The 18,728-nt window shown below is 36.6% G+C and overlaps 1 protein-coding gene across 3 annotated transcripts in view; it reads right to left on the bottom strand.

Moving 5' to 3' along the window:
- LOC113064207 (ankycorbin-like) overlaps positions 1–10,803 on the bottom strand; it is a 30,578-nt gene extending 19,775 nt beyond the window's left edge. Inside the window, exons 1-2 of one of the 3 annotated variants that reach the window (XM_026234843.1) lie at positions 10,546–10,803; positions 9,832–9,903 (exon numbers count right to left, since the gene is read on the bottom strand). In XM_026234843.1, the coding sequence (XP_026090628.1) occupies positions 9,832–9,867 (36 nt within the window). In that variant the 5' untranslated portion in view covers positions 9,868–9,903; positions 10,546–10,803. The remainder of the gene's footprint in view (positions 1–9,831; positions 9,904–10,545) is intronic. The other 2 variants (XM_026234842.1, XM_026234840.1) reach the window with 2 other exon arrangements.
- Between the last annotated feature and the right edge of the window lie 7,925 nt (positions 10,804–18,728).

The raw sequence follows: 18,728 nt of genomic DNA, 5'->3' as shown, positions 1-18,728 counted from the left end.
CTAATAGAAAACATTACCGTCTACATCCACGAGAGGCCCTCTCGTGGCTGTAGACGGTAATGTTTTCTCTTGGTTCTTGGGTCTAAATAAATGCGACTTATAGTCCAGTGCGACTTATATGTTTTTTTTTTCCTCATCATGACTTTTTTTTTTGGACTGATGCGGCTTTACTCTACTGACGAGATGTGCATGAAAATCGTATTCGATTTATTTTTTCACAGCCCTATAGTAAACCCAGTTCTAATAATTTGTAATGAAAAAAATAATAATTCACTGCAAAAACAATAACAGCAACAATGAAACCATTTCACTGGTGGCCTCAGATTTTTGTGCCACACTGGGTCTAGCTTATATGATAAAGACTTGAACAATTGCAGTAACAAGGGACTTATGGTAGCAAACAAAAATGTGTGGTTTAGTAAGAGTTCCCATGAAGTGATTTCATCAGCTCAGAAACAAGGGCTATGGGAGCTGTTCATCATTTAATTTTCCTCTTTAATAGATGGAGCAAATCTGGTCTTAGTTAACAAATGTCTGTGAACTGGAAATAAACTTTGTCATTGTTTTAAATGAGTAAACAGTTCAAGTTAATGATTATTGGCAAACAACAGTTTTTCCTCTCTTTAGCAGACCCTAATGGAAATCGGACAGCTTCTCTCATTTGTCTTTACCCATGACCTTTGAAAAATGTATACTTATGAATCAAACAGAAAGAACATGAATTACTAGCCTTTGGACAAATGAGAGAGCATGTTGAAAGATCTTTTACACACTCAAAGAGAGGTTGAGAAGAGAAGGACAGAAGAGTTTAGATCAATCAGAGAAGCTGCTCTTAGTATGACTAAAAGGGGAATAAAAGATATGCCTCCTCCAAACTTCCAGCAAGAAAGAATGATCCAATGTCACCAAATTTATGTATTTGTCACAAACTGGGAAGCACTGCAATTACTCATATACTGTATCATTGCATTGTGGTATTGCTTAACAACCCTTTGAAAGTGAAAGTGACATGACACACAGCCAAGTATGGTGACCCATACTCAGAATTCGTGCTCTGCATTTAACCCATCCAAAGTGCACATACATAGCAGTGAACACACACACACTGTGAACACACACCCAGAGCAGTGGGCAGTCATTTATGCTGCTGACCCTGGGAAGCAGTTTGGGGTTCAAGTGCCTCGCTCAAGGCCATCTCAGTCGTGGTATTGAAGGTGGGTGAGAGTGCTGTACATTCACTCCACCCACTTACAATTCCCCTCTGCCCGAGACTCGAACTTGCAACCTTTGGAGTACAAGTCAGAATTTCTAACCATAAGGCTACGAGCTCCACATTTACAAGCATCTCAAAAGGAATGAAACGCCTGCAGCATGAATCACATTACTTCCTTCCAGTTCTTCTGAAACCTCACCACAGGAACAGACAAAACTGTTTCCTAACAAGGGCTTATTCGCAGCTGAGATTCAAATGCAGACAGATCTAGCCTTTGTAGCTGTGCATAACAGTGAAACAATGCCTAATGTTGAACAGCAAATCAGATCAACTGCTTGAATACCCCCTCTGAAGTTATCAATGCAGGAAATCATTTGGAGAAGTCCACAGATACTAAAAACTTGAAGAGTTCTGAATGAACTGGAATGCAATTACTCTAAATGTAGTCGAGGCAGTAAGCTAAAATCAGACCGCAGAGGTCAGCCAGCGAAACGCAGAGGCCACTGCTTAAATCTGTCACTATTTTTAAAATGCAGTGTAACATTACACGAGCCACAGTAAACCAGCACTATTTTTGGGAGCTGTTTTTTGGGACTTTGGCCTACTATCTGCAATCAGCCGATGCTATTTAAAGTTGACTCATAAAACAAAATGAAGATAATTTGTAAAAGAAACAGATGACAAATTTTAAAGAAACGGTCTGAATTAGCCTCCTGGCGTTCCCAGGTTTCTCAAATACACATAGACAATTGATTTCTCTTTTGTGTAGTACTAGAAATTGAGAAATTTTGTAAAAGTGGTAATGAAATAAAGTACATTAGACTTTAGCAATAAAAGGATGTGAAAATCTACATAAACTTCCAATAGAAACTTTAAACAACTAGCAACAGCCTGGAGATCTCTCTTTTTTTGTCATGGGGGGCCTTTGAAAAAACAGGAAACACTTAATATTATCTCAGAAGGGCCTGTCGGGACTAAATAACCACTGGAGAACAGGGATGTATGGCACAAACATAACCTCCGCCCATCGCTCAGTGTAAGCATTTAACTTTCATCTGATAAAGGTCCTCTTCAACCATGCAATTTTTAGAGCCAGAGGCAAGACAAGTTGTTTAGATCAAATGGTTTTCAAGTTGAATTTGTGTTGTCTGCTCACAAATATATGCAATTAACTAAGTAGGAAAGAACATGGCAATTTCATTTAGAAGTTAAGAATCAAAAAACATCAAGCATATTTCTCTAGCACAATTTACCATCTCTGTCTTTAAAGTGCTCATACACTGATATACCTCCCTTCAGTAAAATATATGGGAGATCATTTAACTTCCTAGCCCACCGGCAAAACCATGTAGGCATGTTGCAAACTTTTGACAAATTGTACTTGACATGTCATGCTAAGTATTTTCAGTTCGCTAGGCCCTAATGCTAAATCAAACATGAGCCTTTTCATGCAAAAGAAGTGTAACAATGTATTCATACCGCCTGTACCTGTACATAAGCCACCTGGATCAAATTGTCATTTATCACGTCAGGCCATGTGAACCAGTCATTGGCTTTTAAACTAATGGCTTCTCAAATATGAAATCAGCAGCCGATCACCTTGAGAACAGACTCTACTATGACCTGTTATCACACACGTCTCTGATCAAGCCTTGCACTAGCCGTGTTCTCCATTTGAACGATTACACTCACAATGCTAACATTTGGACCATTTCTCTTTATTGGATTCACAAGACAAAAAAGCACATTCCTGTGCGAGAACGTTTAAGCCTCAGAATCACTCTCATATTATTATTATTACATGATAGATAATGACACGAAACAAACAAAAAAAGCTTCAATGTCCACATATGCTTGAAGTAAGATTAAAAGTTGAAAGTGCATGCAGGAAAATGGCAATTTTCCAACGCTCTCTCCTCTTTCACGCTGTTTATTGCTCTTTGTTGAACTTTTGCACTTATCCTAGGCTTTCACACTTAGGCCTACACCCAGATACCAAAAAACTCTACGGTTGCACTCACTAGCATGCAAAGTTATTAAAGAAAGTTTTCTATTTAAACATGTTTTACAATTTTATTTATCTCTATGATGACAAAGCTGAATTTTCAGCAGCCATTAATTTAGGTCTTTTTATTGCCAAGAATCTGGCGAAACAATACGTATCACGATACTGTGGTTGCGATATGATATGATAATAAATTATTAAGCACTGTATGTTTTCATAGCATTCAGTTGGCAGGTTTGTTTTAAGGACATTGGGCAGAATGTGGAGTAGTGTGTTTTTGTCAAATTTTGTAAAATTGAAATAGGGGTTTTAATTAGATTAATTGAAAGAAGAGAGAAAAAAAAAATTGGCCAACTAATCGATTATCAAAATAATCGATTGACAGCCAACCCTAACCCTAACCCCTAATCTAAAATCTGTATTAAAATTAAGAATGTAAAGATGATATCTGTTAAGATATAATTTGGAGTTTTGGTGCTCATTAATTTTTGGTGGGTGCTCCTAACCAGTGCTACAGAGTAAAAAAAAATATTCATTGATATTTATCAAAGATGAAACTTAAACCATAAAAAAAAAAAAAAAACCCTATAGAGGTAACACCGTGGAAAAAAATATAATTCTCAAAACCCACTAGTTCAAAAATAACATTAAACCTGCTTTCTCTGAAATCTGAAAGATGATGTGAATGAAATATAAAAGCTTTAATATTTGTCCAGCCAGCCATTGATGCCAGTTCAGGAGGGTGAAAGTACACTAAAGTCATAATCTCCCTCTTAATCTCATTATTAGATTTTCTGCCATGTGGCATATTGATAAAACCCCAGTGAATAAGGAAGAGCTTGAGGGGTTGAAACGGAAGGCTCTGGATATTCGTTCAGGGCTTTACCATTAGCATGGTCTGAATGCAAATCTTTGTTGTGCTTCACTGTACAAAAGACATCCAGATAGACCTACTGAGACGTCTGAGAGAAAATCATTGGTACAGATTCACTCAAATGGCATGTCCAGATAAACAACAGCTGTTAAAGCCACATTGTTATTCCCTAAAGCTTGTTTTCAAGCATATTGAGATGTTCTTAAAACCTGGTTTTTGAACCATCCCCCATCTCACTTAAAGCACACTCGACTCGTATAACCAACCGCCTCTTCAATAAAAAGTAAAGAGTCTTTTTGTGGGAAACCTTTATTACATGGTGTACAAATGCCTCCCTTTGTTTATCCAATACTGTGGAAGTTCATAGATTTTAGTAACCGTATCTGTTTTGCCAGTTACTATAGAAGTGGTTCATCTGTGGATTAACCTCTAAACATATCCCAAAGATGTTGTCCAGGTCCAATCTGAAGCAGACTGAAGTCATATGAGGGGCAAGTATCTGTAGCTCTGGGAAATAATTGTGCTATGACTTCCAGTATTTTAATGCCAACCACATGAACCAATAGCGAAAAACAAGGAATCTTTTCTATTAAACTACATCTGCAACTGCTTAAACTTTTGAACAGTGTGGGGTAGTTTACATTGGTCTGAATAGATATGAGGATTAAAAAGTCAAAAACCACGTGACCTGTTTCAGGTTCTGCGAACAAGACTTAAAATAGACCTTCTGTACCTAACTTTGCGCATCCATTATCAGATTCCACCAGACTCATCCGCTCAGAAAGAATGTGCTTTTTAATCCCTTGAACTTGAATTACGTCCATGCCAAAATTCTTGGAGGAACTCTAGAGATAATTTGCCTCTGAAAAGAGATGAAACAAAGAGTTGGAAGAAGTTGTAGAAAGTAGAGTTTAGAGGGCATGAAGACTGAAAGTCCGGAAATCTGGATTGGTAGTGATTAGAGATCAGTGAGGATTGTCTGCAAAAGTATGAAACTTTACAATTCCTTTTATTAATAAATTAGCCCCAAATGAAATGAATTACATAATATTACTTTATTTAGAGCGACATAATTCTGGAGGTGACACTGCTACTCATTATAGCTTAACTGCATGTTTGCTGTGGTTGTCAACAGTCGCTGATTCAATTATAGAACAACAGTGCTCTCTTATGTACAGCTCACTCACCACTGCAGTAATACTCTAAAATAAAGTGCATACAAATATACCCCCACTTGTGACATACATCCACTGACATGCAGATGCAGTTTTTGTATCATATAGAAAAGTTTCACATTATGCCATGTATTTGAGGGAATTATTTTCTATGGTGAAGGTAGCAGTTGTTTATTTAAAGTGGTGACATTTTTTCTGCCATAATTTTATTAGAATTTTATGTCCTTTTATTTCATTAAATTAACAGCCCTACTATTTTCACCAGGTGACAACCACAGTCTACTTCTGTCTTAAGATAACGTACAAAAAAACAAAACGAAGAACAATTGAAATATTGCACTGTTGTAATAAATCAACACGCACACATTAGGGCTGGTCTGAATATTAATTTTTTGAGCTTCAAAGCTTCTGTAGTAATCAATACCGAATATTCGAAGCTTCGGAGGGAGAGGGCTGAACATGTTCTTCTTAACACCATGTCTACACTGGACGCGAGCAGCATGGCATGACAAAATACAATAGAACCTATTATGTTTCTACACTGGATGCGGTGTGCACGGCTGACAAATTCTGGACAGTAAACTGCTGCTGTGTTCTATTTATGATGTACTGAAACAAATTTCTAATGATTTTCAATGGTTACTTTGTCATGTCAGCCTAATAATAATTTGTCTATATTAAAACTATTTCAAAGCATATAAGCCCTGCCTGCGTGAGGTATGCCGCTTCTGGCTCACACTGTTCTGTAGTTTATTCATTCTGAAGGTGTTGCATGTCCATATTGCACCAAAATGTGACTCTTCACTCCCTTGGGTCCGCAGCAACACACCCGCCACAAGTCTATTGGATGAACGGTTCTCGACATAATAAAAATGCAAACAGACACACAGACTGTTTTTTCCGCAAGTATTTTACAAGCAAATTAAGTGCACGTTTTTATCATGAGTAAAATTACTGATTAACATGCCGGATAAAAGCAGTTTTTTTTTTTAGACCAACAATATATTAGGTGTACTACTTATAGAAAATAGGTGATTTTTATAACTTGATGCAATGTTGTGATAGGCCAGTTTTAAATCACATATTTAGCACACTGCCTTTGTCTTGTCCTCACTCGATTTAAAGTGCTTCCACACAGCTGAGGTCTTGACATTTTTGTCTTCTCTTCCAGATGAACTGAAACATGATGTTCACTCATGGGCGATTTATATTCGCTGGGGATGCCAAGTATTCGAGAAAATAATAATAATAATAATAATAATAATAATAATAATAATAATAATATTCAAACCTCAAAATTTTAAATCGAATGCCAACTCACCGAAAGAATATTCTAAAAATCTAATATTACGGTCCAGCCCTATAACACAAAGACTTATCTGGGATACTAACAATGATATTAACAGTTAGTAGTCTGAAGCCAATTTAGAGAGCCAGACATGTTTAACTCATCCTGACGGCTAATTTCTCAACCTGGAAAGCCTGTCATTACTTCACCACCAACCACTGTTACTGAGATGACTCATGACTAAACCTAACTAACTAGGCTCACAGAATGTCTTAAGTCACTGGGGAGATACAGATGAGCCATCTTGTACTATCAGTGCTGCAACATTATCAATCCACAACTAGCTACACACAGGGAAAACAAGGCAAATGACAACTGGAATCTGGGATAGCTGTATTAGGCCAGAGTATGTAATATGTAGACCAGAAGGTCTGGGCTGAGGTTAAAGGGAGAGGGGATTACTCGGGCTAGATTTGCAAATCTTTAAGAGCCAGGCAGCAGGGTCTAGGCTAAAACAGAAACCACCTTCTTAGTGCGGATACTTGGCATTCTCTACTCTGAGTGGTCATCTGGGGCTTCGTCTGATTGGTCCTGGGCCAAATGGATGAGAGCTGTAAACATCGGATTAGTCAATTGAAAGCTGAACTGAAAACAGAAATGGTATTGGGGTCTGCTGTTTAAATAGATTAAAATGACCAGAAAAGTCCAAATAAGCTCACTTTTACCTATGTTATTTATTGCAATCATTTCAATGTTTGGATGGCACGACCAAAGACATGAAATTAATACACACCTGGCACTGTCAATAGAAGATGCTATTTATAAAGCAACCTACTCTTGGAAAGGCTGCGGAACTGTTACATGGGCAGCCTAGAGTAGACCATCATCCACTCCCTTAAAGGTTTGAATTAAAGGGGTCATATGATGTTGCTAAAAAATAACTTTATTTTGTGTATTTGGTGCAATGAAATGTGTTTATGCAGTTTAAGGTAAAAAAAAAAAATACATTATTGTTTCTCTATGCCCTACTTTTCTGAAACGTGCAGTTTTTTATTACAAAGCTCATGGGTCTGAAAAGCAAGGTGTGCCCTGATTGGCCAGCTATCCAGTGTGTTGTGATTGGCTGAATGCCTCAAGCGTGGTATGGAAATCTTACTCCCCTTGCCATACTGTGATGCGGAGGTCATGGACGAGTCTAAACTTTTATTAAGAATATTTCTTTGCGTTTAAGACTTTAGTCTTTGAAACTTTAGGGATCAAAACTATTCACTAACAGCTTGTAACGTTCCATAGATAAAGGATAACTTGAAATCGCATCATATGACCCCTTTAAGCTGTGACCAACTGTGAAATGTGTCATTATACGATAGAGGAAAGAAAGGAATTAGCTTCTGGACAGTCTGCTCCAACCAAGCAAATAAAGTTAAACTCTGGTGGGGATGGGGTTTGACTACCAAAACTTCAACAGGACCTGTGAAATCACATACAGTCTGATTCAACCCAAAAAAAAAAAATTGCACAGGATATAGGGATAAAAAAGAAATTATAGCCTGAATGCACTAAAATGCATCTGCTTAATGCATAAATGTAAAATGTAATAGTCTGACATTTGAGGTTATACAATGTAATAAAGGGTTGTGTGTTTTACCCTCACATGGCAGAGACCCGGTTTCTAAATCCCCTGGCAGCCATATCTTACTGATGAGGTAATTCCACAAAACACAGCAAGCCTTATCACCAGCCAGACAACCCTACCTCCCTCCTCAACCACTTTAACCTCAGCAATGGACACATCTAATTCTTTTCATAATTGATGCACTAACTTAAGGGGAATCCATAATTTCATTAACAACACTTTGATGCTATTAATCTACCTTTTTTGTTGACTTAAGTTTTATGGGAAGAGTAAAATTATATCATCATGTTGAAGGTTGTAATTAATGTGGTTAAGGAAACTAATTAACTGCTGTGCACGTTCCAGATGAGATCAATCCAATCTGATTCATAATTCATTTATTCAGACAGTACACTGACTGAACTGCAGTAAATAAAGAACTGAAGATGAACATGAGCCGAGCAGCTTGTTTGTTGTGCTAACTTTTCTATGTGGACTCGGAGGGCTGCGCAGCCTGGAGCCTGCATTATAATACTTTTCTGCGCAATCAAAGATTATTAATAATGGGGGGAGTCGTGGCCTAGTGGTTAGAGAGCATGACTCCCTACAGTTGTGGGTTCAAGTCCCGGGCCGGCAATATCACGACTTAGGTGCCCTTGAGCAAGGTGCTCCTGGTTTCATTCATTATTTTTCATTAAAATTAAGTTGTCTGTATGTAGTAGATTGTATTTAGTGCTGGTATCAGATTGGATTGGTATCAGCAGACACGGATCGGATAGGTTCTGAAAAAAATGGTATCATTGCATCCCTACTCTAAACTATTCAGAATGCAGAAATAACCTTATAATTCCAAGGTGACGATATGTTCATCTCATTTGTCTGAAACTCTTTCTATGAACCTACCTATGGATTTTTGTAAAAAAGTTTTGTTACTAGGCAATCACATTGTTGTGCAAGCAAACACCCACCATTTAGTAAAGAAAAACAGTAAAGCACATCTCTGCCACCATACAAGGAGAAACATCAATATTATGAGCTGTGAATGTGGCTATGGCAGGCTCGCTCTTAGCAACATTCCATGCAAATGTTCAAAAAGCCACTGAGACCATGTGCTGGCAGAAAGTATATTAAAACTCAGCTTCACAGTAATCTCTCTCTGCTGACTCAGCCCAAGTGGCAATGATTTGGCAAGCCAAATCATGCAATTATAAGCAATAACGTTTTGTTCAAGTACATTCCAATACTTCTCCCTGAGACCGATGAAGATCTTTTACAAGCTTAGGAATGATTGCTGAATCACATTTGGTGGCAGGAAGCTCCTCTGAGGCTTGTTTTTTTTCTTTTCTTTCTTTCTTTGGGAGTGCAGAAATTCTCAGCCTTAAAATCATACTCCCAGTTATGACTCAGTTATCATAATAAAGCTGCAGACAAGTCTGATTCTGAGTCATTCACCTCAGTCTAGAACATTCACACAAGTCCATTATGAAACTAGACCTCAGATTCCAAATGAATGAAAATACATGAATTATAAACATCATACGATAAGTTGTTAAATTATCATCTTATTTCATCTATGACTTATTGGACTATTCTCAATATAAGTGTACAAGACCAACACAACATTCCCAAACCAGCTGAAAAATACACTAAGTCATACTTACATCACTCTTCCTAAACTTTGCCTTCAGGCTCTTCATATTAGTCCATTCAGATTCCAACAGATCCCAGGATACCTGAATAAAATCAAACTTTAGTTAGTCCGTACATACACTCCAAAGCAAACTTTCGCTTAATACGGTGGAAACTAAGGATGAGGTCAGTACTGTTATTAATGGCAAAACTAGGACCAAGGTCTTGGAGGCAATGCACAGAGGTGGATCAAGTTACAGTGGCCCCAAGTACTGAATCTAAAGTGTGGTCACTATGCGAAGTTTACATTGTCAGAGCATTTTGTGTTTCCTAAACTTGGAGAGTTAACTGTGTCAATTGTGTCAAGAGTCCAGACACTGAGAGCTCCATAAATACACATATACCGGGGTCACTGATATTCTTGGATCTTCCTGAGTCTCCAAGGGAAAGTTAAAAGTTTGGACGGAGTGTTCAGAGAGACTTCAACAAGATAAGAAAAGCAAACAGGACTGACCCCGCGCTGCTCTGATGAACAATGGCAAAATACTGTGTCCAAATATAACTGACAGGAATGATGATTGTAAACAACATTGGCATGTAGATGTAACACTGAAGCGAAATTACAGCTATTTTTTTCAGTAGCGTGAAGTCTGAAACTTCCAAAGTTCAGCAGAATTCAAATGGAAATATCCTGAAATTGAAAGGAAAAATACACGGGAAAAGAGTGTTTAGATTTCTGCACTTACCCACTTTGCAAAAGTTAAGCCGCACACACAGACCTCAGGGGTTTGTTGCTAACACTTTTCCGAGTGGTGTTAAGTGCTTCATTAACCATTTAGTGCACTTTGGACGCGCGAATATTAGAAGAAAAACTGCAGAAAATGTGAGCGGTGGGCTAATGGGTAGAAACCAAAAGCAAAGTTATTCACCGACACAACAATCCATTCAAGAGAAGCTCGCGCTGCCTCTGATTGTTCCCCGGGCAGAGCGAGTGACGTCACCATCCATGTGTCCTCGTGACCGAGCTTGAACATACACTCACACGAGCCACGTTATTCCCCTTACAAATTGTTACTACTGTAAGCAATAATGTAATGTTCACCAAATATCTGCGTGAGTCTTTAATTAAACGATGATTTTAAAAGTTTAAAAATCTAGATTTTGTTGAACTTTAAATAATAATAATAAAAAAAAACATTTAACATCAAATTATACGAAGCATTTTCCCCTTAGAACCTAGGAAATAATAAAAAAATTCTGTTCATGTAGTATGTGTGTACAATATATATATATATACATATATAAATTCATAACAAATTGATTTATTTGTATTTTTATAAATTGGCTGCTACTTTTGTTGTGTTAAGAAAAAGCTTCGATGAAATACTGAAAAACGTCATCACACGCCAAACGCGGGATTTGATTTAACAGTGAATTAAAATGTAAAGCACTCGTATTGTTAATTCTAATGCTACTGTATAAAAGACGATCACACATTTATTTTAGGCTATGCTACTATTTTACCGCTGTAACAAACTGTTACCAATATTCTGTCTGAAGAAAGCATTTACTGGTTTCAGTAATCGCTCGAGAGAGGATATCTTTATGATTATGCATATAGGCAATGCTGGGAACATAAAGTGCCCTCGGGGTCTGAAGCCAAACGTGCGGATTTATGTTGACCTAGAATCCGGTTCAGCAGTGCAGTGGAAGGGCGCCGCGAAGTGGACAAGGCCAACGATTTTAAACCCGTGTTGGTTGCAAATGTACCATATACTCAGTCAGAACACGTTTATACAATCTCGTGGCTTGATAATATAGCACAGCACATATGGCATCAAATAGAACTGTGTGGCCCACCGACTAACATTGGGAAAGAAAGATGCTGATAGAATGAGTTTTTGCTGTTTCTTCCAAATAAACCACTAGGGACAAAGCTTGTATTAGAATCACTGCTGTAACATCAACCACATTCATGCTTCATTATGTAATTTTGGCTTTCACTCTACAATAAAATGCGATGACAGTAGGACTAATAGCAGTCCGCCCTTGTGATTTGCGCAGAGCTGCAAAGGTCAGGTCATGCGCAGGTCATGCAGCACCAAAACAAAGCCTAACACCAATACCACAATTGCCTCTTAGGTTAAAACTGCTGCTGCTGAGGTGGGTTGTTCTGTGCCTTGGTGGTCCATTGCCACAAGCAACAGAGTAATCAACACAACAAGTTCAAACCAAAAGTTATTTATGTTACCTATCAAAAACATTGTCATGAGGAGAATATGAAAAGAGTCCACAAAAAGCAACAGCCTCAGGCTACATAAAAACTTGCAACAGAAGTGCAGATTCCTGTTCTTTTTAGAAAAAAAAAATATATATATACATATATAGCCTAGTCACAGAATCATCCAGGCACCCAAAGATAGATCCCTCAGCTCCACCACTCACAATTACTGTAATCCTAACTTGAGCCACCTGCAACAGCTCATCACATTTTTGAACATAAAACACACTGAAACACACACACACACACACACAAATAATTATATGGAATATGAGCTATAACATACAAAAAGGTCAAACCACTGTTTGGGGCAAACAAACAAATTAATGCATTTTATAATTTTATAACATGATTTAAAACATGACAACTCAACCCCACAAATATAGCAGGTTTTAAGTACATACATATAACAACCATAGGGTGCAGCATTTCTTGATTGTTTTGCTCCATTGTAACCTAAAACCAAAATGACAACATTTCTACAATCTCAGATAGTTAATGGCCTACAGTACAGAATAATTAGAACTTCTACCAAAGCCATGTGTTTCTGCATATTCATTGAAACAAGAATCTACAGAGGGCTGTTTATTCTTGTCCCACACTCATTCTCATGGCCAATATACTGGTCCATCCCCTCAAAAAGGAATGGAGAAAGGCTTAGAGTTGACAGCCCCTGACCTCACTTCAATAACTGAAAGTGCAGGAAGATTCCATTGAGCTGCCAATGTACCAGAACAGCTATATGTCACAAACCAAGTACGATAACTTTCAGCTTTTCATAATCAAAATTTCCCAGGCTTGAAATATGAAATATGAAAAGTCTCAACAAGGTTTCAATGAGTTCTTGATTCCCATCATTGTAGACAATATATATATATTTCAGTAGTGATGCATATTCAACTTCGGAAACCCATCATGAATAATATATTGCACACATAAATGCAAACTAGAATTTTAATAAGCATGTCAAAATATGCAAGCACTGGACATGCATCACTCCTACATGATAACAGTTTAGAAAACAGTTTAGAAAATAAATTAATTAATTAATTAAATGTGATGAAAGATGTGAAGATTTAAGAACAACACTGAAGGAAAAATACGGGCTTAAATTAATTGAAAAAAGTTAAGAAATGTGGTGAAAGGTGTCAGGCAAGGATCACCTCAAATAAATAAACATCTAATCTCTCAGGGGAAACCTTCTCTAAAATGAGGCAAAGTACACGCTGGATAATTGAAGTTTTCTGTCCAGGAGGGGGTAGTACTGTTCTGTTATAACTAGCAGTTTCATTCAAGTCTTTGGCATTCTCTCTCTAGTCCTTCTGGGAAGAGCAGATTTGGAGAGGGTCTTGCATCATATGCTTTCAACGGAAGATCTTTGAATGTTATCCACTTTGAGCTGGCAGAGAGCGTATTCAGTATAAGCACAGAAAAATATTCTGATTATATTGATCAGTAAGTTGTGTCTCCACATACACTGATTAAAGTCCCTACAACACTGCATCCACACCAAAAAGATTTGAGCTATTCCCAAGATTCAAGGAGTTTAATGCATAATGACTTGGATATGGTGGTATTTTACATGATTTTTTAATGGTATGGCATACACTGTTTATTTATAATAAAAATATAGTAAGAACTCTATAGATTTCATGGATTTAACTTACATTTTATTAGCTAAAATACCAACCTATCTGTTTTGAACGTTTAATGATCTTACAACCGCCACAAATGCAGCCATGATGACATTCCACAAGCTGAAGAAATATACAGAAGGTGCACATCATACACAACACCACCATGGCAACACACGCTGCTAAAAAAAAGTGCAATAAACATTCATTTAACATATGATGTAACTTTAAACTCTAATGTACCTTGACTCTGTTTCCTCACCACGAGGTCTTTGCTTGTTTTGACACTTTGAATTATTTCGAGGAAGTGTCTGATTTTGTTTTCACAAAGAATATTATAAAAGCCAGTGGGAGTTTACTTGATGTGCTTTGGTGCTAATGTAAAATGTGTCTAATGTCAAACAGAAAACATGACTAATTAATCAATTCACAGTCATTAGCTAGTGAAGTCTCGAAAATGTAATCTTTCAAATTGAGAATAACATTCAGTATTGATTGGCACACAAACCATAAAAAGGAATATGATTCCATTTCATAAGTTTCACCAGCCGATGTAGGTCAACTTCCGGCCTTTGTTTAACCATAACAAGAGTCCATCAATAATAAAGCACAGTGGAAAACTGTTCTTCACTGAATTTGTATTAATGCAATACTGGATACAACCAAAGGTCTATATGCTGAAAATGTTCGCTTTTTAAACAGTTGTGCTGTTGAATTGCTTTTTCAGTATATATCAGTACATTTCTTTCATAGAAAAAAAGTGTACACAGTTGGTTTCTTTGGATTAACACATCCTTTCGACCCTTATACTACTCTGACTATGTTTTTCTTATTTTCCAGAGGTCCTACCTGAAAAAAGAACACAAGGGTCTTTTTCCTTTAGAACAGACAGGCAAATGGATGATTTCAAAGAACCTGCAACCAGCCACAAATCAAAGACTACAATATGACATACCCAGCAGGTGCCTCTAATTTCTTCCATGCTTCCTGCACACATCATGTCTTTAGTGATCAAAAGATCTTTATTGTAGTATAGTCCCTATCAGAAGCTTCCAAGACCTTATAATCAGGAGTTCCCCAATCTGTCACAACACATTTAGCTCCAGGTGGAACATCTTTTTTCCTTTTTAGGGATTTTTGGGGGTTTTGCTTTTACTTCGTTCTTTAGATGCAGAAAAAAAGGCAACTCACAAAAGCATACTGCGAACAAAAAAATCATAAGCTCACCATGTCTAAACAACATTAAACTACCACATTTAGACTGCGAAAAATATTTGTCCTTACCTTAATGAGCACGATGTCATCTTGTGTAGTCCTTGCATGAATGTGTCAGGGAAATCATATTTGAGGATGCCAACACCTTTACTCTGAGACTGTGATCATATGAGAACTTTCACAGATGTAATGGGTTAACTGAAATAGCAAGCTGAATTTAGTATCCTCATAGGTCTAGATACTTTATAGTGAGCACCTTAAGATAAGAAAAACTGAGGGATTAGCATTCAAAATAATAAAAATAATACCATCCAAGAGAATTTGCCAAAACAAAAAAAATAAATATTTAATTAAATAATAAATGTAATCTACAGTAAAAAACAAAACAAAACAAAAAAAAACAAACAGATCTTTTAAGAGGGAAAAACAGGTACATACAGGTGACTGACATTATATGCTCTTATTTATACTTTGATATTTTCTTTTGAAAGTTTATATTATGCTTCACTTAGATTTTTACAAGTAAATATATAAATATTAATAATATAAAATAAATATAAATGAAAATGTATTAAATAACTGTATCTTCAATTTGAACAATTATTTAAGCAGAAATACAAAACATCTGACACTATACCTTTATAAAAAAATATGAATATGAATATGAAATATGAAAAGGTTGCTTACTCTTTGTGCTGAGGTTAAAACCCACTGGTTTTTAATCATTATTCCGCCACACACATTGATCTGATCTTCTGAATCTTCTTTTTTTTTTTTTTACAACTTTGCCTTCAACAATGAACATCTCAGAGCAAGCTGGAATAGAGATTTCAAAGGCAGTTACAGATTCAAAAAAAGCAAACTGAAGAAAATGTAGTGTGAATTTTTAATTCAACTCTTGACAGATAAATAACCATTAAAATGTGAACACCAAGAAGTAATGCACAATCAAATATCTGCAAACAGCCATATCACCTCCTGTTCTCTCAGCCAAAGGTCAATGTGTTTCCTCAAACATAGGGCCCCCTAAAATGCTTTTCATATACGAGATGCGCATTTATGAGTTTAACTCATTGCAATCATGCGATAAATCACAATTACATATTTTAATTGATTGACAGCCCTAACTTAAAATGACTAAAATAAAATGTAGGCTTATGCTGGTAACTCATCAGTGGACTTTCCTCATCAATATAAGCTATATTTTTTCACACTTTTCTCATTGTCACTAATTCAAGTTTATATATGAATGAACCTCTGAAGGGAACTAATTGTCTTCAGAAAAGTTTTGATCGCATTTTCATTTACCTGATAAAGTATAATTTATTAGCTGATCTGTTGCATTACCAGGGAAACCACTATATCTCTGATCAAAAGCACCTCCTACTGGCAGAGAATGAATGTGCATTTTCAATAATCCAGTCTGCAGTGTTTGTTCAGACCAATGTGAACTCACCCACATAGATCCGTTTTAAATAATATAATAATTTATACTTCCAACTCATCCAATTTCTTAAAAAATGGTTTAAAGGCTCAATTGTAAGGTTTATAATTTTATAATTAATTAATTTTTTTGTTAAAACTTGAATCTCTACATCAAATCAATTGTTATTTTGTGGTCTACAACATGAAATAATAAAGGTGTGTCCTAAATTAATAAATGTAAATGAAAGAATCCCATTATAATATGTACATAAAAAAAATTAGAAAACTTGGACAGAACAATGTGCACCACAAGAAAAAAGGAACCTTAAGGTTGATCTAGGTAAATGTTTGCAAATTTAAAGGCTCCCATTACTATGTTTACCTGGGGCCCCCAATTCACTAAATCCACCCCTGATCGAACGCACCATTTCAAGTAAACAGAGGACACTTTAGTATTATTCGATTCTTTCTAAAAATGTCCTCCTCTATTAAAATGAGGCTAAGAAGGGGTCTTTGTGACATAAGTTCAAGACATGTGTCTTGAAAGGAGAAGTCTCAACGGGGGACATGTACCCCTCACCAACAGATTGATGTGAAGTTAAATTGTCTAAGTTTTTCCAACATTCACAAGTAAAGTAGAAGCTTCAAAGCAGAACGCACACCTACAGACTCCTGCTGCGCCAACCTTACAAACATGTGAATCACAGCTGGATATTCAAATGAAGACTCAGAGGGTTTCATTCAGCTTCAAAAAAGATCAATAGAGGGAAAAATGAAACCGTTTTTATAAAAATGAGTTACGATACTTGAGTTACATTTTACTTTCTTTGACAGTTACAAATATAGAGCTTGGAAAATGTATGTTGTAAAGCATTTCAAAGGGACTGGTTAATAATGTTCACATTATCATATGATAATAGCATGAAGAAATAATAATTTAGATGATAAAATAGATACATTCACACCAATAAAGAAAAAAAAACAATAAGCAACTTATCAGGTAACCAGTGGTATTGTGTTCAAGTCAAATGATGACTGGAACTTTGTGAAATTGAATCTTTCTTTCAGCACAGCAGACTAAGTACACATTTCAATCTGTTGAAAATGTCGTGTTCTTGGGAACAAACACACAGTGGCACATTCTTCCAGATGCTGCTGCCCAGATGTGTGATCAGATTTGTTAACACTTTTTCAACATCTGCTGATGATCACCACAAAGAGCTAAATATGCATCAAACCATGCATATCACCATGACAACCAAAAACAATTTGGGGTTTCCATTTATGCCTTATTTTTCTTCATGTACTGTAATTGGTGGCAGTGCGAAGATTGCTTGAGGCAGAACTCAAAACATCCTCGTTAGTTTTAAAAACAGCTTATATTGATGCCAATCTGCCAAAACGACAGATTGTGGAATGTGCCACTTTATGATGTAATAGTGTGACTAAACACCACCAAAGACACTGAAAGGCAAGCCGGTAACCTTAATTATAAAAGCGGACTGGCTAATGCTATTGCTTTTGTTTTAATAGATGTCAATGGAGGAGAGGCTTCACTATGCTGAATAAAGAGCTTTTTTGAGGAAACAGCTTATCATTTAATGAAATGAAAGCCTATCGGCTAGTTTTCAAAATGTTCTTCACTAAACAATAATTTTGTATTTAACTATTAGAGATTAGAGATTATCCTGACTTTTTGCTCCAGGTGGGATACATCTTACAGTGATTCCCATTGGTATCCATAAACAGAGATTGAGTGTTGCACATCTCTGACTGAAATTCAGTGACGTCAAGGATGTAATGTGATGATGATCTCTGACACCGCCTTCGCAGAGGAAGATCAACTTCTACATCACTGCCTCTTTAGCTTCTCCCACTGATTTACACATGTAGTGTAAATAACAAGAGAGGAAAAAAGGCAGGTCCATGCAGATACCAAACAGTAAAGATGGCTCCAAAAACATATATGTTTTTTGATGTGAAAATCTAGATTACATTATAAGTGGACCTAAGAAAACAGTCCAAAATAATTATATAAGGCAGTTCATTATCCCTTTAAGAAAGGAAAAATATATAAGGTAAGGTGGCAAATAGGTAGGCTAATAAGAGTCAAGGAAAAAGCGGGTTGCTCATGTGCATGAATCGGAGTGTAACAGAGATCTTGAGTAAGGTGGAAAGCATTTAAAAGCATGAAGTTAATGGTTAACATTCACCTGTTTGCAGCAACATCACAGTTTGGTCAGTAATCTGGATGCACGAACATATTGGAGATACACTGATGTAAACAACAGCATGGACTGCATGGCTAATGTAAGATGTTTTTCTACTAATTTATGAAGTGTAAACCATGGAGAAAAACGTGTGGAAGTTGCTA

The sequence above is a fragment of the Carassius auratus genome, chromosome 46, assembly GCF_003368295.1.
Source record: "Carassius auratus strain Wakin chromosome 46, ASM336829v1, whole genome shotgun sequence".
In the NCBI taxonomy this organism is placed as follows: domain Eukaryota; kingdom Metazoa; phylum Chordata; class Actinopteri; order Cypriniformes; family Cyprinidae; genus Carassius; species Carassius auratus.
This window is presented reverse-complemented; position numbering and strand designations above follow the sequence as displayed.